Source organism: Hypanus sabinus, chromosome 9 (assembly GCF_030144855.1).
Source record: "Hypanus sabinus isolate sHypSab1 chromosome 9, sHypSab1.hap1, whole genome shotgun sequence".
Taxonomy (NCBI): domain Eukaryota; kingdom Metazoa; phylum Chordata; class Chondrichthyes; order Myliobatiformes; family Dasyatidae; genus Hypanus; species Hypanus sabinus.
Window position 1 is genome coordinate 40,325,503 of NC_082714.1, and position 20,936 is coordinate 40,346,438.

The following is a 20,936-nucleotide window of genomic DNA, read 5'->3' on the forward strand; positions in this document are numbered from 1 at the left end:
TTCTCATTCTTCTCTACAAAACTGCTCAAGCTCTGTCAGATTGCATGGGATCTGTGAACCCTTTTCAAGTCCAGCCACAAATTCTCAGTTGGATTGAGGTCTGGATTCTGACTTGGCCACTCCAGGGAATTAACTTTGTTGTTTCTAAGCCATTCCTGTGTAGCTTTGGGTCATTGTCTTGCTAAAAAAACAGATCTTCTCCCAGGTCGCAGTTCTCTTGCAGGCTGCATCAGGTTTTCCTCCAGGATTTCCCTGTATTTTGCTGCATTCATTTTACCCTCTACCTTCACAAGCCTTCCAGGGCCTGCTGCAGTGTAGCATCCCCACAGCATGATGCAGCCACCACCATGCATCACGGTAGGGATGGTGACTTTTTGATGATGTGCGGTGTTTGGCTTACACCAAACAGAGTGTTTAGTCTGATGACTAGAAAGCTCAATTTTCATCAGACGTTCTTCCAGCTGACTTCAGAATCTCCCATATTTCTTCTAGCAAACTCTGGCTGAGATTTCATGTGGGTTTTTTTCAACAGTGGCTTTCTCTTTGCCATTCTCCCATAAAGCTGTGACTGGTGAAGCACCCAGGCAACAGTTGTTGTATGCACAGTCTCTCCCATCTCAGCCACTGAAGCTTGTAACTCCTCCAGAGTTGTCACAGGTCTCTTGGTTGCCTCTCTCACTAATCCCCTTCTTGCACGGTCACTCAGTTTTTGAGGACAGCTTGCTCTGGGCAGATTTATGCTGTGCCATAATCTTTCCGTTTCTTGATGATTGACTTAACTGTATTCCAAGGGATATTCAGTGACGGAAATTTTCTTGTATCTATCTCCTGACATGTGCTTTTCAATAACCTTTTTGCGGAGTTACTTGGAGTAGTCTTTTGTCTTCATGCCTGTCAGATCACTGGCAGGTGGTAAGAGTGGACTTCCTCACCTCTGTCCCTCTGACCCTCAACACAGGTGCCCCTCAGTGCTGTCCTAGGCCCCCTCCTTTACTCTCTGTATACCTATGACTGTGTCGCCACCCTCAACTCCAATCTGCTAATTAAATTTGCTGATGATACTACAGCAAATAGTAGCATTTAATTGGATTATTTTTTTGGATTTTAATCTCAAATAATAACAAGGCAGTCTACAGAGAAGAAGTCATCACCCTGACACAGTGGTGTCAAGAAAACCACATCTCCCTCAATTTCGCAAAAACAAAGGAGCTGGTTGTGGATTACAGGAGGAATGGAGATAGGCTAATCTCTATTGACATCAATGGATCTGGGGTTGAGAGAGTGAACAGCTTTAAATTCCTCAGCATACACCTCACTGAGGATCTCATGTGGTCTGTACATACTGACTGTGTGGTGAAAAAAGCACAACAGTGACTCTTTCACCTCGAGACGGTTGAAGAAGTTTGGTATGGGCCCCCAAATCCTAAGAACTTTCTACAGGAGCGCAATTGAGAGCATCCTGACTGGCTGCATCACTGCCTGGTATGGGAACTGTACTTTAATGAATCGCAGGACTCTGCAGAGACTGGTGTGGACAGCCCAGTGCATATCTAGATGTGAACTTCCCACTATTCGGGACATTTACAAAGGCAGGTGTGTAAAAAGGGCCCAAAGGATCACTGGGGACCCAAGTCACCCCAACCACAAACTGTTCCAGCTGCTACCATCCGGGAAATGGTTCCGCAGCATAAAAGCCAGGACCAACAGACTGATTAAATCATGCTGATACAATTGTAATTCTATGTTATATTGATTGTACTGTTGTACATACTGTTTATTACAAATTGCTATAAATTGCACATTGTACCTTTAGACAGAGATGTAACGTAAAGATTTTTACTACTCATGCATATGAAAAGATATAATAATGTCAATTGAATTTAATTCAATGTAGTTTTTGCGGGGATACTGACTCACCAGCAGTTGAACCTTCCAGATACAGATGTATTTTTACTCCAGTCAGTTGAAACACCTTGACTGCACATAGGTCTTCAAAAACAGATCTCCAAATGACTAACTATGTGATTTCTAAAACCAATTGGCTACACCAGTGATGATTTGATTTGTCACTATAAGGGGGGGGGGTGAATACTTAAGCAATCAATTATTTTGTGTTTTATATTTATAATTACTTTAGATCACTTTGTAAGAGATTTGTTTTCATTTTGACATTGAGTTTTTTTCTGTTGATCAGTGACAAAAAAGCCAAATTAAAACACTGTTGTAAAACAATAAAACATGAAAACTTCCAAGGAGGGATAAATACTTTTTCAAGGGAACCGAAGTTACTAAAACTTGGTTAGTATATCCATTTGAAATTCTCCCATGTCACTAATAATAGGGATTTTAATAACCTGTTGCTTTGCTTTTCAATTGAAGTGGAAACATCACAAGAGTGGGTGACCAATAGGAGTGACAGAGTTGGGGGGCGGGGGTAGGTTAGGTCAGTTGGTGGTTATGTGGCGATTCTCCCCTTCAAAACCTAGAGCAGACAGATTCTATCAATGGCGAGAAAGTAGAAAAGGACACGATTCTTTCTAGCCACAGAGACCAAATTTACATGTGTATCTCATATTTTCACTTTTGGAAGTTAAGGGAAGGACATTGATAGATTTTCGCAAGTGGTTTTAAAGAAAGTAAAGCAAGGCTGCTAAGGCTCAGTCTAGATATACTGTGATTGAGATTCTCAAGTCCTCGTTCTGTCCCTACCTATTTTACCTTGTTAACTGCCTGCCCTGCTAACAATAATAAGCTTGCCACTGTGGGGTTCAAAGACCATTGACTGATTTAACCACCCACTATAAATGTACATGAACACCCATATCCAAAATACATCAGGTTAAAGTCCTTTGGTTAACGCATTCACCTGAAATTCTCCAGACTCCATTTTCAAGCACACACAAACCTGCCTTAAGCTAGATAGAATCTAAGAATGCTTAGAGAAAACTCACCTCAAGCCCTTCTATTCAAGACGTGTAGTGGAAATAAATTGCCCAAGATATATTGGGTGATTTCCTCTCGTGCCTTTCTTCACGAATACAATATTCCAAAGATCAAACAGACATGCTCACACAGACACGTACACGTACCAAAACATGTTTATTTTTATATTCTGTTTATTGATGAATAAAGTATAAAAATCTGAGTTACTAAAATGCTTCAAAAGGAACACTTTGTAAAACTCTGACGTTTCAATAAAAAGTTCCACATGAGTTTTATACACTATCAAGTGTTTCCCCCTTTCAAACGCAAGATTAAATGTTTATACAAACAGAATCAAACATGATGTGCCCACCACTGCCCACCCCCACCCCCCCACAGCTCATTTACAAAATGGTTTGATGCTTTTTTTAAATTTCCAAAATAATTTTTTAAACCCCTTAACTGTTCTTAAACTGTTTTACACATAACAGGTACACACTGACTGTTGAAGGAAATCCACAAAGCAAGGACTCATGGTGGACCAGCCTCCTGCCTGCTTATGTCTGTCTATTTTCATGGTAATCAAAATTACAAAAAATCTTTTATCATCCACTAGCAGCTACTTTGGAGAATCCGGTCAGTCAACAGTATTGCACGTTTAGAACCGAGGAGCTTGTTTTCTTTAATAAGGGGTATGTGTGGACGAGGATAAGCAAAATTAGGAACAGGTAGTGATTTCATTGTAACAATCCTCTTTTAAAAAAAAATTAGTGGCTTTTTACAAACATGAATACAATCCTCCATATTATAGCAGGAATTCATTACAGATTACTTACTGATTAACAGGAGGGAGTTAAAGTGTCATCGTTTTTAAACTATTTTCTTGAAGTACACTACCCTAGACATTACTGAGACTGAAGTTACCTTAGAATAGCTCAATCATCACAAAAATGTGTGTAAGCATCATCGGATCTGAATTCAGCTGAAGGTATTTTGTCTCCTTACCACCAACCAAGTATTTCTCCGGTTGAATGTGCCATTGGCAGATCCAGTGGGAATACCCCACCCTCTGTACCCCTGAGCACTTCTGACCACATTGGTGGGCATTTCCATCTCCAGTTCCACAGTGCTCTTTACCCGCTTTAGGGTAATCCATTTATGGTCACTTATCTCAGGCAACCTGCCCAGTGATGTCAATAAAATAACAAACTGTGTGGTGATTTAAAGCTTATAAAGAAGACCAGATGAAATTTTAAAAATATAGACATTCAATATTTGCTGTAAGACCTTTGCAAAATGGTCTTTGAAATCATGATGTCATTGTATGCACAATAACATCACAAAACACTGAACTTTTAGTTTCCCTTAGTATTTCTACTTCTTTTTAAAATAAAAAAAATGTGATTTTTTTTATATAAGGTGAACCAGGGAGCTCAAATTTAAACAGACTATTCACTGACTAATGAAGTAGATACCAGCATATGCTTTGAAGCAATCCTCATCGATCCCTCCAGTGACCAATAAAGTCTTTAATTAGGTATTGGGTCAGGAATTCAACATGGGTGACTTTGTATCTGCTATCTGTTTTACATTGGCTCCACAGACAGTGTTTTTGACTTTATGATGCTGCCAAAGTCAAATTTCAATCACAGTTCTGCTTTTGTTTCTTTGTGACTCTGTCTGACCAATATTTTTATTAATTATTTCCCCCAATTTAAAAATAAACTTTTCTGAAGTCTTTGTTAATTTTATACATTCTATGTGCATTTCTTTTCAACAATCCCATTTGAGGTGCAAACCGTTGACGAGCTCAAACAAAAAGAAGGGCTATGCCACAAAGGAACTACGGCGGGATTCCAACCCGGCAATGTTAATTAACATTGTAATTGCAGCTTCTGGGGAATCCAGAGGTTAATTAAAATGCGGTTAAGCATGATGACAATCTCACTACACAAACCGGTCGCTATAGTGACAAGTGTGCACTACATTCAGTAAAAATTGTCTGCCTTAAACAATATGATTGAAAACCCTTCATGTTCCAGCACCTTTGACACCGTCTGCTCTTCTTTGACAGGTGGAAAGTGCAGAGGCTCAAGCACACTTTGCCTGTTTGCTGCCGCCTGCCATTGTCACTTCGAACGTTTTTTTACATTAAAAGAACATCGCACTAAATTTTTGCTTCAAGGTAGCATCACAACTGAACGTTCGGTTCAAAAAACAATGTATTTTTGAAGAAGTAATTTAGAGAACTTATTGGTAAAATAAAAAGGAATGGTAAAATCACTTGACTTGTTTTAAACAAAGAGCTAAAATGTTTTATTTGTTAAAACAATCTTCACTGTAAATTTCTTTAAAACTTATTTTTAATGCACTTAGAAGCCCAGAAAAATAAAACACAATTAATTTATAGTCAAACTTGAGTGACTTTTAAATGTAACTCCCGACATGGAGTAATTTGTTCAACAGGCATACTTTTGGTGCATTTGATATTTGCTGATGTTATTTGATACAAGCTCCCATAATATTTTGTTTCAGATGTATCTGTTTTAAAAGGTAATTAGCTATGAGCCAAAGATAAATCTCCACGAGAGATCTGATGAATTTTCAATTGGTGCTGGGCTTTAATATCAGCTGTGTCTATTAAACATGCTCAGTAGCATGGTGCATTGTGGGAAACACATGCCTTAGGCTCCATTGCAACAAAGAGTGTATACTGTCGTTCCACTGACGTGGATTCAAGTGCAAGTGGTTCGCATTTTCGCTGCGTAAGAGGCCTTACATGAATCTCTGCAGTTGATACCAATATGGAGTGAACTGCAAGTGGCATTCAAAGGTTTGTTGTAATTGACTGTACAACACATATAAGTATCTATGTACATAAAAACAATGTGAAAATCTCCCTCCTCATTCTCGATTGTCAGCAATCAGCTCTCCATAGAAGGCATTCGGCAGTGAATAAGTGCTTTCCATCAACACTATAGTTTTCTTATTTAGTCGCCATCTAGGCAAAATACTGCTCGAGTTCACTGTGAATTTACATTAGTCCATCTAGAAGAGTTCATTGATCTCACAAGCTATAAATAGAGCTTAACCCCCTCCTATCTCTTTGATAGGTCATATTTCACAGTCCTTAGAAAAGACTTCAACTGGATATTTGATACACGACATTCGTAGAACAATTTGAAACTGTACATTAAAGTACTTCCCTTGTCCCAACTGAACACAGTTAGGTTTGAGAGGAAGCAATCTGTGCTGTAGAAAAATACACTAATATAGTATCTCTTCTAAAACTTTTGTTTCACTTTTATCGACATGCTCAACGTCCATCTCTGGCCTGATTTGAAACAGAGTTTATTGGCCTTTCTTACATGGGCATGGTGCTGATCAATATGGAGTAGCCATTAACATGCCACCCAGACAGCACTGACCAAAGATAATGCAGACCTCACACAGAAATAATGCCATCCTCTTCATACATATTAAGTGCATAAAGCATGCTTTGCCCGTGCCTTTGGGGAGTCTGGCTGGTTCTGTTTGCAGGTCAGCTAACTTCCTCTGAACTGATAGGAACTGCAGAAGTCCTGCTCTTGAGAAACAAAAGCTACCCAAGGAAAGTGAGAAGGCCATTTTAGCCAAATATTTCCTGGTTTAGTTCAACGCTTTGTTCTCTCTGCACTTAGACTCTTGTCTTTGAAAGGCCTTAGACCCCAGTTGGCATTTCACCATTGTTACTAGTCTAGCAAATGATGGGCACGCCATCCGTGTTGAAGATCATGCCTGTTGTTGGTTCATAGGTTCCTGCCAAGTGGTACAAGTCTTCACTGTCTTGGTATTTCTTGGTCTTGACCATCTGCTCGTACTGGTCAAGGTTGACCACCTGGCACTTGTGAGAGATCGTCTGCACATCATTTTCATCAATATGTGAAGACTGGTACAAGGCGCGCTACAGGGGACAAAAAGGAGGAACAAGATTACAGACTCTGAAAGCACAGAAGGAGGCCATTTAGAACACAGTACCTATAAAGTTCCTTTTTCTCTTTCTCCAACCCAAAACGTTCTTTATTTTTTTCTTAGCTGGTTAAGATCTGTTGCACTAGCTCAGATCTATCTTCAGGGCTGTGAATTATGGCTCTTACCCCTCTTGCTAAAAATAATCAACACTTTTATATTACGAGAACACAATGACTGTGACATTCCGTTCCATAGACTGAACACAACGAGTCCATCTGAAATCTTGTCTTGGCTATGGATTTGCGTAAACCTGCAAAGGGCTTGTAAAACCTAGCCCGCTCAAAAAAATTGTAGTAGACAAATCTTAGAAACATTACAGCATGGAAGGGGGTCATGCAGTCCACTTGTCCAGTCTAGCTGCCCCAGCAAGAGGAATCCAGTTCCCTCCCCAACTCCCATTCATTCAAAGTTTCCTGCAGCTCCTTTTGCAGCAGATTGAAATTGACTTCACTATCTTCCCTGGCAATGCAAACATTTTCATCATGTTCACCTTGGTTTTTTTTTACACGAATCCCTCTGATTCTGTGGCTCTTGATCCTTCTGCCAAAGCAAGAGGTTTCTAATATCATTTCTAAAGTGCTTTACCCAGAATTGGACAAATATTCCATTTATGGCTGAACCATGACCAGATTCCAAGGGCTTCCTTATTTTTGTTCTCTACACTTTGCATATTAAGCCCAAATCCTGCAGGTGTTTTGAACCGCTTTCTTAAGACTGCCTTGCCATTTTAAAATGTTTTATATACACATGCCTCCGATTGTTTTGTTCCTGTAGTCCTTTGAGAATTGTGCCCATAGTTTATGCTGTCTCTCCTTATTCTTCCAATTGAGACATAGCTGTCTGTAATTTCCGTGTTAAATTTCACCTGCTATTTGTGTGCTCAATCTACCAACTTGTATATTTTCCCTTGAACTGTAATCATAAGTTTTACTTTTAAAATGGATGAAATGTTTATTTTGCTAGCTTTTCTGGTTTAAGGATCATAATTTAGTGATGACATTAAATCCAAACTACAGAAAAAGATATGCATCCTCTGGTGATGCCCTTAACTCCTGTGATGATGGGGCTGAAAGCTCACTGGCACAACAGCCTTTAGTGGAAACTGGAGGCTGCACAGTGTCATAACTAGAAGAGCTGATATCTCACAGCACCAGATACCCAGTTTCAGTTCTGACCTCTGCTGCTGTCTGTGTCTACACATTCTCTTTGTGACCACACTGAGTTTCCTTGCACATTGCACATTGGTGGATCCTTCAGCCATATTCACTGGCGTAAAGCCCAGTGGAGAATCTGGGGGAGTTGATGGGAATGCGGGGAGATGAAAGGGGACTAGTGTCGGTTCGAGATGAGACCAGCCTCATGCTTATCTGGAGCAGTAAGGATGCCACTGGCATTCTTGACTTGGGGAGGTGGAAATTTACCTACAATTCCTGGTGCCCTGAAATGTACTCGAACTACATATGTGAATGTAGAGGGAGAGGAAAGGCCCACATTCAGCTCATTGATGGCTAAAAATATCCAATTTCATATGATGCAGATGTAAACGGGGAATTAGTAGTTTATGTAGAGCCATGCTGAAGGCAAGTATAGGCTTTTGGGAGAATAACAAAGGAAAGGTAGGAGGAAGGAAAGGGGGAGAAAAAGAAAAGTCAATAGGTAAGTATCCAATTATACTGAGATGTTAAATTATTTAATACATTTTTTGCATGGTTTTCTGTTAAGGTGTTGCAGTTAGCAGTGCGATGGCTGAAGAAACAGGTATAAATCTACAAGTCCTTAATCATAACTTGTGGATAAATTATATGGAAAGAGGCTCCTGAAAACTACACCCCTCAAATTCAAACTCTAGAGTCAATGAGTCAGCTAGAAAGCAATGCTGACAGAGAATACCTGGACTTCACTGAACGGTATGAATGGGTGAAGACCCATTTCTGAGACAAGTCAAGATTTGTATTCCAAGCTCACCTTCCCATCGTTAAGTTTCTTGCCAAGGTTGGTCTCTTCTGGGTGGTAGAACCATTTCACTCGTACCACCATGTTGTTACCCCAGGACTCCCACATACTCTGAATTCTACCGATATAAGGCAAGTTGGGGCGTCCAGCAGAGAGAAAGACAGCGCAGTCTCCAAGACGAATTATTTCTTTGCCCCTGACAATAGCCTTGTAGAAGAGCTTCTTGGCTTTTCCCTTCATTCCTCTCCTCTGCAGAAAGATGAGATGTTAGTCATTCCCTGCAAATATCTGGCAGTGTCACATCTGATTCAATCGCAAGCTGATGGTTCACTAATATAAAATTTAAAGCTAGCTTAAATAAACTCATTTTATCTGTACTTTAAGGTATCAGGATACTACAGGATTGATATTTTTCAGACCTTTCATTTAAGAATTGGAAATACAAATGCAAACATTGCAAGGCCGTTCAATAACCTTCCTTCTCAGATTCTGATTTTCGTTGTAAGGTGGTATTGTAATTTGTACTGGTGAGGGAATTCCCATTACTAAATGCAGAACATTTTCCATAGAACAATTTCATAAAATCATTGGACTCAAACAGATCTCCTTGGTCCATCTCACCCACCTCCGATGTCTATTTAAACCAATCCAATTTGGATGCATTAGATCTGTATCCCTCTACATCTTTACTGTCTAAGAACCTGTTCAAACGTTTTTAAAGTGTTGTAATTGCATCTGCAACTTCCCAAAGGGTCACACAGCATGGAGATGACTTTTCAGCAGCTATCACTCAATTCTGTTGCCTGCTGAAGTAGGTCAACATGGCCAGCTAAATAACTACAAAGCCTACAAGAGCACACTGGAGACTGGGTGTATCCCACAGAGCACTACTGACTTCTGGTCTCCCGAGGCACTTCCATCATCGACAAGGCACAAACCATGACAGGATGAAATGCTCCTCACTTGTCTGGATGAGGGCAGCTCCAGCAATTATAAGAAGCTCAGTATTACCCAAAACAAAGCTGCTCACTTGGCTGGCGCTCTACCAACCACCATTCTGTCCACCAACAGCGCACAGTGGCCGTGCTATGTATAATCTGCAGATCTGACGGCAACTACTCAACCAGTCTACTCTAACAGCATCTTCCAAACCCCCAGCTTTCAACAGCAAAAGGGACAAAGATGACAGGAGCATGGAAACATGGAACCTGCAGGTTCTCCTCCAAATCCTACATCATCCTGACTTGCCAGTCCTTTATTGTCACTGGGTCTCAATCCCAAAATGCACTCCCACCAGTGCTGTGGCTGCTCCTTCATCTGAACATCAACGATTCAAGAAAATGGCTTACCACCAACATGGCAAAGGTAGTTAGCCTGGCTGCGCATGTCTAGATACCCAAAAAATGCATTTGAAAGAACTTGTATGATCAGATTAGATACAAAAAAGTGAGTTTTAAAAAAAGTCAATTTGTCACTTAAGTAAATTTTAAGATATTTTTCCTCCTGCATTTACATTAATTTTCCTCAAACCCTGCCATTAGTTAGTAAGTAGCCACTGTTGATACGGAGGCTGACGTTAAGAAAAGAGAAGATGGAACTGTTCTGGGTCAGAAATTGATATTGCCCTGTCACAGGGTAAGGCTAGTTCCGAACGAGAACATCGTTTGTACATCAGGCTTCCGAGCTTGGATTACTTGGCTCCTTTTACTGGGATTCATTTGAGTGTTAAGGATATTTTTTTAAAATTTCCCATAACTGTTTAGTATGGCTTCTCATTTGTGAGCTAAAGTTCTGAGCACTTTGCCTGAATGGTTAAGGGAATGATAGGCTAAGTACAGTACAGAACTGTGATCCAAAGACATGGACTAATGATCTAAAAGCAAAGGTTGTAATTGAAAAGCTCTTCTCAGGCTTCCAGCCGGGTACAGGTATCAATTTCAACTAATGTTTTGATGACAAACTCTGTCATCTTCATCAGGGATGATGCCTGAACATGTCTAGTCCGGTGGCATATACACCCCCATCATCCATCCCTCCTGATTGGTTAGTCCTCATCCAATCCGATTTCTGCTGTCCCATCTTGTTTTCAGTCGAATTCTAGTTCTTACTTAGAGCGAGATCTTCCTCTTTTTTTAAAATTATCTTTCTCCAGTTTTATTTCAATGGCTTCCTTCACTAGGCGGTCGCAAAAGCCATTGGCATGGCACAGTAATTTTGTGCCATTGTCGATCCCATAGCCATTGCAAATGCAATGTTCTGTTACAGCCAGCTCTGCCAAGTAACTCAAAAGGATACATCTCCTGTGCCCCTTTATGTGAGTTTCCGCCATTTCTGGCCGATATACACTGCTCCACCAGACTAGACGTGCCTATGCATAATTCCTGATGAGGAATGGCAGAGTTTGTCATCAATATATCGGTTAAAATCAATACCTATACCCGGCTGGAAGCCTGAGAAGAGTCGATTCATCATATCAAAAGTAGATTAAGGATCGAAATTCATTTTGAACTAAAGAGACTGAAATTTCACCCTTTATTTTGTGTGTTACGTTGCTCCTGCATGTGGGGCTAAAACACAATCAGGCCTCCTCATATGTCCTGAAATAGCTTAAAGACGCATCAAAGAAAGCATAAGGATGTGAGGGTGGTTTACACCAAAGAACGTGCACTGAAACAAGACTCCTGACTGGACTCCAGCTTCTGTCATTTCTCTGTACAGCAATCAGAGGCCATCAGTCCTTAAAGGCACACTCCAGATGGCAGAAATACATGCTATGGCTACTACAGAGGATGACAGCTCCCTCACTCACTCCAGAAAATACGGCAAGAGGACATTCCAACTGCTTCCTCTGGCTGTGAGAATTTTTTTTTAAATTGAGCTCTAAGCTATTGAAAGCAGATATGCAAAGGTATTTTACTACACGGATCAAGGATTCATTCACTGAGTTATGATCAAGTTAGGTAAAAGTGAATACAAGGGATCAGTATGTATCACACGGAATCTCTCAGCTGTTTTATTAGAATTAAAGATTGGACATGGAGCAGGTCACTTTTTCTGGATTTGAGACAGTGGTTTATGAAAAGTATCGACCTATCTGGGCCCCTTCCTCCACTCTGCTGTGAGGTGAGGTATTGGCTGAGCTAGCTCCCAGGTAACCTTGCTCATTCTGTCACTTCCTGCTGCTCCTCTCACAATGCTTTGTGTCCCTCATGCTCTGCTCTTCCTTCAGCACGAGCAGACAGGCTAGGGTTGTGTAGTGATGAAGTCTCCACACTCAGTGCACACACACGACATGACAGCCCCAAGCTGGTGCAGGCACTGGAAACGTAACGTTTGAAGACACTTGATCCTGGTACCAGGGTGGCTCAGTTCCTCTGGTAACTGGTGTGAGGGATCAGTCAAACAGACTGTACCCCTTGTCCTGCAAGTCCTTAAATGCCCAAACCAATTCTGTTGAGTAAATTATCACCCACAAATGGTGGGTGAACTGCATGATTTAAAAGCAATTTTCTCATGAAAATGGACAACAGCCTCTGCCTGTTCTGGTCTAGGATCAATAACTGTGGCCACGAAGCCACCGGATTATCATAAAAACCCACCTAATATAACAGACTGGTCTCCATAGCAACACGGCTAGCTATTAACTACTGTCTGAGGTGCTCCACAAGCCTCTAACAAGCTTTATCAAACCACTTTCAATAAGGTACCATATCAGTACCTTTGAAAGGCATCTAGGGAAATGTTGAAACAGAGGGTGTTGCCCACGTCCCATGAAAAGACTAATAATAATCAGTCTACCCCATTTCTACAAACTGATCTATATTCAGAGTTAGTGGAAGAAGATGGTTAAAGTATCCTTAAGGAGCTTTCAAGGGTTCACACAACATACTGGACATCTGTAAGGCCAGGCTGGGTCCCAAAGGCTGACAGTGCAGCATTCCCTCAGCACTACAATGGAGTGCCGCTGCATTTGTGTTCAACTCACAACTCAGAACTGATTGTAGGGTGTGACTGAGGCTGGCAGGAAGCATGTGTTAACCACTAAAGACAGTATTGGTAGGAAGAGAAATAATTGAAAAAAATTGTGGTCACAATGAAAGTATGTTTGCTTGTTGTGACTTGATTCAATTTTAATGAGTTTTAGACCCAAAAGAAGTCAGTGAAGAGCTGCACAGAGGAGGAGCTTCAACAATTATTTGTACTGAATAACCCAAACAGGCCTGGTGAGGACAGCCAGTTCAGGCCAGACCAAACATAGGAAAAGGAGGTTAATTAACCCCTGGGTGTGAGTAAATTCCACATTTTGTTCTCCATATCTATTAATATCTTTTTGGTCAATAAGAATCTATCTGTGTTAGATTTACAATGACAATTTATCCAGGATTAAATGCTTGGATGAGGAGAGTTCCTAAGTGCTAGCACCATCTGTATACAGAAGTGTTTCTGAAACTTAACAAAAAATTCAAGAATGAAGGCTGTCTGTTCCAAGAGCCTGAACAAGCAGCAATAATTTCCTCTCGGTTCACCCTTAGTAAGTATTTTGTAAACGTCAGTCGAATCACCTAAAATTTACCAAATTTTAAGCAAATTAAGAATGTATTTGTGAATCCCAGCAAGTCCAAGTAATTTCATGGTTATTGAAGAATGACAGTGAGACACACTCACATTGGCCAATATATACTTTGTAAATATATGGTGTCCGGACTTAATCTCAGTAAACCGCTTGCTGTCTGGATAATAACGGTGAGTATATCATTAGTCACTTTTTGTCCTATCCATAGCATATTCTTAAAGTACATAGACTGAATCTTCACTTTCATTGAACTTCTCTTCATCTGGACAGAATTTTGTTTTATGCATTTTAAGTCCAAATAAAGCTTTTTCATATATAACCACATCACAGTATATCTACCATGGTTTTGCTTATGCACTTCATGTATGTGCAGGGTACGCTAATGCTTCCACCTGCACAGTTTACAAAGGCACCTGTCTTTGTGTTATAGTGAAGTGATTCTATGTGTCTTTCTATCCAATCATCTGGTTGTTTATAAAAATGGTGAATAGCTTCACACCCAACACAGATTCTTAGCTGCACTCACCACTTGCCAACTTGGCCATTTCCCCTTAAGTCCTATTTTCTGCCATTCACCCAATCAGGCTTTAAACTGGCTTCAATTCTGTCAACTTCAACATTAGCTAACAGGATCTCATGAGGGTCTTGTGTCTCTGGAAGCCCAAGGAAGAAGCATCTGGAAATATTGCCCTATCCACTGCTTCTAACACTCTGATCAGATGCGTCAGGCAAGATCTATAACTCTATGCTGGCTCTGTATAATCAATTACCAGTCATAAGTTAGAGACTGTAATTTAATGTAAGTCAATCAATTAACAGAATTCCTAATTCTCCAAAGACTGAAACTTGGACTTACACACTTAGTTTGAACTTGGTTCATTACGTGTTCACCCAGGGTGGCAAAATCTAGAATAGTTTTACAGTAAGTCTGGCAATATTTATCTTGATCTGGCGGTGTAAAAATGTGGTGAGGATCAGCAGAGACAATAATCATTAGGCCCATTAAGAGTGCATGTGTTTGCGTATACTTTTCTGAGCGACCTGATTGAAGCAGAGCGACTGGTTTCGAGTCGGGTAACAGTTTGGTAAAGCTTTTACATTTCACATTACAGATATAAGAAAATCTTTTACACTTTGGGCCACAAGGCAATTCTGCTCACAGTCTATCCAATTGCTCTGTTCTTTTCATTAAACCCTGCAGACTTTCCCCTTCAATTATTTATTCAATTTCCTGTTAAGTGTCTATCAGCCTCTCTAGCAGATCCTAACAAGTGATTACACAAAGAAAATACATCCTCCTTCATCTGACCTCATTCTTTTGCCTTGCGTTTGATTGGAGACTTAAATTGCATCTTGATCAATTATGTTTTCTGAGATAAACTCAGTTTGCAGATTGGAAACATGTTACAAATTTGAATCAGTCTGAATCTATACCCTATAGCTGTTCTGGACTGGGCTTATTATTGGGACAGTGCATCTTGGATGCATTGTCGCCTGTGCTGCTGCAGGCAGCAGGCTGATCTGGACTATATGATCTATACTTCAGCTTGATGTTTCTGGCAGCTCCTGCTTCTGGTGCTCTGATCAGACACACACTTGGGAGCATTCTCCGCTTACGTCTTGTGTGCACTGGCCATGCATGGAAATAGAGAAAAGAATCCTGATAGACAAGGACAGGACGCCGTCATGGTCCAAAAGACATTGCCAGCAATTGATAAGGAAGAGCACTTAGACAAGAATCTACCAGGAAGAAGATGGAAACCCTGGGCTCTCCAGCAGCTGTCTATGTGACATAAAGACATTTTCTGCCAGGGGCACTCAGGTCAGGCAACATCTGTGGAAAAAGAAGCAAGAGTTAACGTTTCAGATTGTAGACGCTTCATCAGAACCAGGGAAGAGATAAAAAGACTTTAAGTTGCATAGCAGGAGATGGTTTTAATTTGCAACTTAAAATCAATAATTTATCTCATTCCCAGTTCTGATGGAGGGTCTCCAACTTGAAGGGTAACCATTGCTTAACTGCCTATGGACACTTCCAAATCTGTTGAGTGTCTGTACAAATTAATTATTTTTAGTTCAGATTTGTAACCTTACAGTTTATATGACTTTCATAGCCTACATGAAGTTGGGTCTCCCCCTAAGTAAGGGTCGCACTTTAACCTTCTAACTATGGTTCCTCATTGCAAAGCCAATAATCCTCACAAATCTCATGCACAGTGTTTTATTTTGCATTAATCACACCAAAATGAGCAAAGTGGGCGAGCAGATTGCTTGACGTTGCTGTGTATTTGTAGCAGCTTCTGTGTATAAATGCATGGTGCACAGAAAGGATCTGAAATGAAAGTAAGGAAGCGTGATTCTGATGCATTAAATACACAACAGTGCTCAGTGATCTGGCTGCACAGCACAGCTTCCAGCCCAATATTCTGTCATCGGGAAGAAAGCACATTGCACCTCAGTGTTCTCAACCCATCCACGCCCTCACAATTTCATACTCCTCAAGTCCATGATGTCCAACGCTGTGAATGTATTCCATTTTCTTGGCAGGTCCATCACTCTCTACCTTGTACACACCCAGATATTCCAACAGCTCAGCCCCTCCCTCACCTCCATAACTATGCAATCTCCAATGCCCCAAATATGCCAAAGAAATATAAATGCCTTATTAAAGTCTGAACCTCATGAAAACTTTCCAGTTTTTATAATCTCTACCTTGTTTTAACTGGTGGTCCAGGAATTAAATTAGTTATGATATTAGGGTGGAGCTTAGGAGGATTAATGGCACCTAATGGCGACTGCTTTGCTTGCAGTTTTGGAACCAGCTCTATTTCAATCTTTAATATCTCTATTTTTCCCATTTAGGGTTCTTTGGCAGACCCTGACCTGGAGTTATACACTGACTATGGTTCTTTGCATGAAAGGGACCCACTCTCGGGGTTCCAAAGCTGATCATTGTTCGGCACACCAAAGGTGTGACTTAAGAATTCAGCTCGAATTCAGAAGCCTAGGATCTCGGAACTCTGGCGATCAAGGGTCAGTGTCAAGACAGGAGACCCGCGTGTCGTCGGGGGAGTCAGGATATCTGCTGTGTCCCTAGAGACCCAGGATCTTTGGGATCTTCAGGCACAGAGCTCGAGAAGGGCAACGTAATGGACTTTTAACATCGTAAACCAGCGAGTGGCTTGTTATGTCAACCCTCTTGCTGGGAAAATGGAGACACCTCTTTTTCCCTTATGAGGGAGAGAGAGAACCTGTGGTATGTCGAATGCCGGGTGAAACACCAAGTCTTTGGGGTAACTGCAAGTCTGTGTCTTTCCCGTTGCCTTGCTCACGCTAGAATGCTCGGTGGTGGTGCCGATGCTTTTTTTTTGCCGGTGGGAAGGGGGTTTTTGGGGGGAGGGGGGTTGTTGCGCGCTGCCACCTACGCGTGGGAGGGAGGGGAGCTGGGGGGGACTTTGGGGTTCTATCACTTAACTGTCATTCATTCTTCGGGGGCACTCCTCTGTTTTTGTGGATGATTGCAAAGAGAAAAGCATTTCAGGATGTATATTGTATACATTTCTCTGACATTAAATTGTACCTTTGATACTAAATTTGTGTAATATGAAAAGCACTTACTTGAGTAGGCTTCCCAAACCACTTCCAGAGCTGTCTGGCTGGCAGGAAGGCAGCGATCTTGGGCCGGTTTTCCACTGACGGCAACCGCTGGCGCTTGGCGAGCTCCTTCGTTGTGGGCAGGTGGATGCCATCTCGCTTCTTGGCCTTGCTCTTGCTGTTGCTCTGTTGCTTCTTCTGCTTCTGGGCCGGCTGCTGGGGAGTGCACTGGGCCTGTGGCTCTGGCACTGGACTGGCCTGCTGACCGGAGGGGACGCTGGGTGCCAGGGTGGACTGATAGCTGGACTCCTCGTCTGAGCTGCAGGAGGAGTCTTCGTCGGTGGTTGAGGAGGAGGAGGAGGAGCTGGAGGAGGAAGAGGAAGAGGAGGAAGAACTGGAAGATGAGGACTGAGACGACGAAGACACAGGCGATGATGCTCTGGAGCTTGTTGTGCTGCTGTTTCCCTGAGCCTCTCCTGTATTGTTCTGTTGATCGTCCTCACCATCAGATTCTAGGCTGCTGCTGCTGCTGCTGCTGCTCGCACTGCTTTCACCGTCTTCCTTCTCTTTGCTCTTCATCTTGGTTATAACATCAGAACTGCTGCCGTACGTCCCACCAGAGTAAGCAGCTGCAATGCTTGCCTCCTTCTTTGCAGCTTTAGTTTTTGAGGGTTTCTGCTTAGCATCACTGCTCACCGTTGCTGCTGGATAAGGTAAGTTCAGCAAAGCTTTGCTGTCCACCTTACCTGTTAAGTGTTGGTCTTCCATCATCATTGCTTTGGTCTTCTTTGTCTTCGGTGACATCACCCCTTCGTGGTCAAGCTTAATGAGAATCTCGGCCTCCAACTGCTTCCTCAGTCCCTTCCCAACAGTCCCAGACTCCTGAGTTTCCTCGTCTGCCTTCTTCCCCTTCTTTGTCTTCACTTTCACTCCAGCAGTCTCGGAAGTGATGAATGAGTCTGACGAAGCGGGCGGGTCGCCGTACGTTTCTGTGCCAAGAGCATTCCCGAAAACCGGAGAGGGTAAAGCGGAAGGCTGTTGTGTGCCTTGCTTTGGATTGGCCTTCCCTTTGCTCACTTTCTTCTTCTTCTCCCTCATGCTTTTGCGTGACACTCCACTGGCACTCCTCTTCTGGAGGCACTTCCTCGATGGTTTGCCAACCTGCTTACTTTGGCTCTCTGTGCCGCCCTGACCTTCTGTCAGACCAGTCATCTCAGCCTGGTCTGAAACCGAGTCTGCTCCTGAGGGAATAGAAGAAAGGGGGGAAAAATCTCTCGTTACTTAATGGTTTTTTACCTTTATTCCCCCCACTTCCCCCACCGTGCCAGACCTTTCAGATGGACTTAAAAAACGCTGTAGTTGACACACAGTGGTCAATAAGTTCTTCTGGCGCCAATAATGACCTCATCAGCATCACAGAACATAGAATATTACAGCACAGTACAGGCCTTTCGGCCCACAATGTTGTGCTGACCCTTAAACCCTGCCTCCCATATATCCCCCCCCCACCTTAAATTCCTCCATATACCTGTCTAGTAGTCTTTTAAATTTCATTAACCATAAATTAGACATCATACATTAGAGACGTTTGGATAAGCACATGGATACACGGAGGATGGGGGGGGGGGGGGCGTATAGACATGGTGTAGGTAGGAGGGATTAGTGTTTGGGTGTTTTTGATTTGCTAGCTGATTTGGCACAACATTGTGGGCCGAATGGCCCATTCCTGTGCTGTATTGTTCTCTGTTCTATGTTCTAAAACGATAATAACTCCAGCGTGTCACTGCTATGAGTGAATTGACTGCAATGTTTTCTATGTTATTACAGTGCCCATAGATTGAGATAATTTCCTAACAGAACTGGGAACAACATGTAGCTTCTTGGACACTTCAATAAATACTAAATAAGCTAAGTGAGGCACATATGGATAGAAGCTATTTGATCCCTGCTGCTCCTGTTAGCTGGACCTTGGGTATATCTGTACCATTCCTCGTGTCTTTGTCCCGTCGCCAGGTTTTATCAATCGCAGATTTTTCTCCCGCTGTGACAACCATCCAGGTTCACAACACTCCATGACAGGAAACGCTTCCTTTCCACAGGCATGCGTACAAGATCTCAGCCAAGTTGTACATCGAGGGAAGCCTAATTAATAATCCTCTTACCGGTTTTGCCTTTGGTGGAGGTTTTCCGCCCACGCCCTTTGTTTTTGGATGCAGCGGCGTTGCCAGCCTCCTTGCTCTCTGTGGAATCCTTGCTGGACTTCCTGCTCTGCCGTTTGGTGTTGGGCACCAGCAAGGCAGGAGATGGCTCGGCACCTGTTAAGAGGAAGCCAGTCTCTGAATCAGACACTGACAAACATCGCACTTTTAACATTTGTGCTACTCATGACAGTAAAAGACGCAACGAAAGAAGGAAAATAAAAAAAAATCTAGGGTGAGGGAGGATGTTTTGCACCTGAAGGAGGTCACTAGTTCACCTCTCAAGGGAATTAGTTACCTGAATTCACTGGAGAAAGCTGCAAACTTTCTGGTCCATTATGAAGACCAGGCCATATACAGAATGGTTGCAGTCTTGTGTGCTGAAATCTTACATGAGGCTTCTTTTAGTAACCCCAAAACATAAATGGGATTCCGAGATAGATTGGAACTAGCTCAGCTAGACCGAAATAAATATACTGAAAACCTTTATTTGGGGGCGAATCTTGCTGGCTAAAGTCAGCAACAAAGGCAGTTTGAATTTTAGTCAGTCTCAGTTTGATCTCTACACTCTACCTTCGGACAAAAGCAGAAGCCTGGATTGAAAGGGTCCTCTAACACTGTGCTTGGGAACTGCTTCTCTGGTTAAAGCTGGTGGTGAATCAGACACCCAAATGAATTCAATGGAAATTCAAGGCAAGCAGATTAAGTAAAGGGACAACGGAGATTAAAATAAAATAATCAAGAGAAAATCTGCTGATGCTGGAAATCATAGCAACACACACAAAATGCTGGAGGAGCTCAGCAGGCCAGGCAGCATCTAGGAAAAGAGTACAGTCGACATTTTGGACCGAAACCCTTTAGCAGGACTGGAGAAAAAGGCTGAGGAGTAGATTTAAAAGGTTGGGGGGGGGGGGGGGGAGAGGGGGGAGAGAGAAACACCAGAACACCGGGTGATAGGTGAAACCTGTAGGGATGAAGTGAGGCTCCAGGTGAGGAGCAAGTGCTACCCCTGCCCCTACACCTCCTCCCTCACTACCATTCAGGGCCCTAAACAGTCCTTCCAGGTGAGGCAACACTACACCTGTGAGTATGTTGGGGTCATATTCCATATTCGGAGCTCCCGGTGTGGCCTCCTGTATATTGGCGAGACCTGATGTACATTGGGTGGCTGCTTCACCCAGCATCTACAGTCCATCCACCAGAAAAAGCGGGATCTCCTGGTGGCCACATATCTTAATTCCACTTCCCATTCTGAAATGTCCATCCATGGCCTCCTCATCATTGTTGTTATGATGCCACACTTAGGCTGGAGGAATAACACCTTATATTCCATTTGGGGAGCCTCCAACCTGATGACATTAAAATTGATTTTTCGAACTTCTAGTAATGCCCCCCTATCCTCCCCACCTCGCCTTCACTATTTGCCATCCCTTTTCCCTCTCTCACCTTATCTCCTTGCCCACCCATCACTTCCCTCTGGTGCTCCTCCCCCTAATCTTTCTTCCATGGCCTTCTGTCTCTTTCACCAATCAACTTCCCAGCTCTTTATTTCATCCCTCTCCCTCCCGGTTTCACCTGTCATCTGGTGTTTCTCTCCTTTTAAATATACTCATCTTTTTTTTTCTCCAGTCCTGTCAAAGGGTGGCAGCCCAAAACATCGACTGCATTCATTTCCTCCAGCATTT

The 20,936-nt window shown here is 42.4% G+C and overlaps 1 protein-coding gene across 9 annotated transcripts in view; it reads right to left on the reverse strand.

Moving 5' to 3' along the window:
* Positions 1-3,087: 3,087 nt before the first annotated feature.
* Positions 3,088-20,936, reverse strand: part of tnrc18 (trinucleotide repeat containing 18) — a 157,586-nt gene continuing 139,737 nt past the window's right edge. For 8 of the 9 annotated variants that reach the window (XM_059979526.1, XM_059979525.1, XM_059979533.1 and 5 more), the window contains 4 exons: positions 19,216-19,401; positions 17,078-18,294; positions 8,899-9,135; positions 3,088-6,865 (listed from right to left, as the gene is read on the reverse strand). In XM_059979526.1, the coding sequence (XP_059835509.1) occupies positions 6,659-6,865; positions 8,899-9,135; positions 17,078-18,294; positions 19,216-19,401 (1,847 nt within the window). In that variant the 3' untranslated portion in view covers positions 3,088-6,658. The remainder of the gene's footprint in view (positions 6,866-8,898; positions 9,136-17,077; positions 18,295-19,215; positions 19,402-20,936) is intronic. The other variant, XM_059979529.1, reaches the window with a different exon arrangement.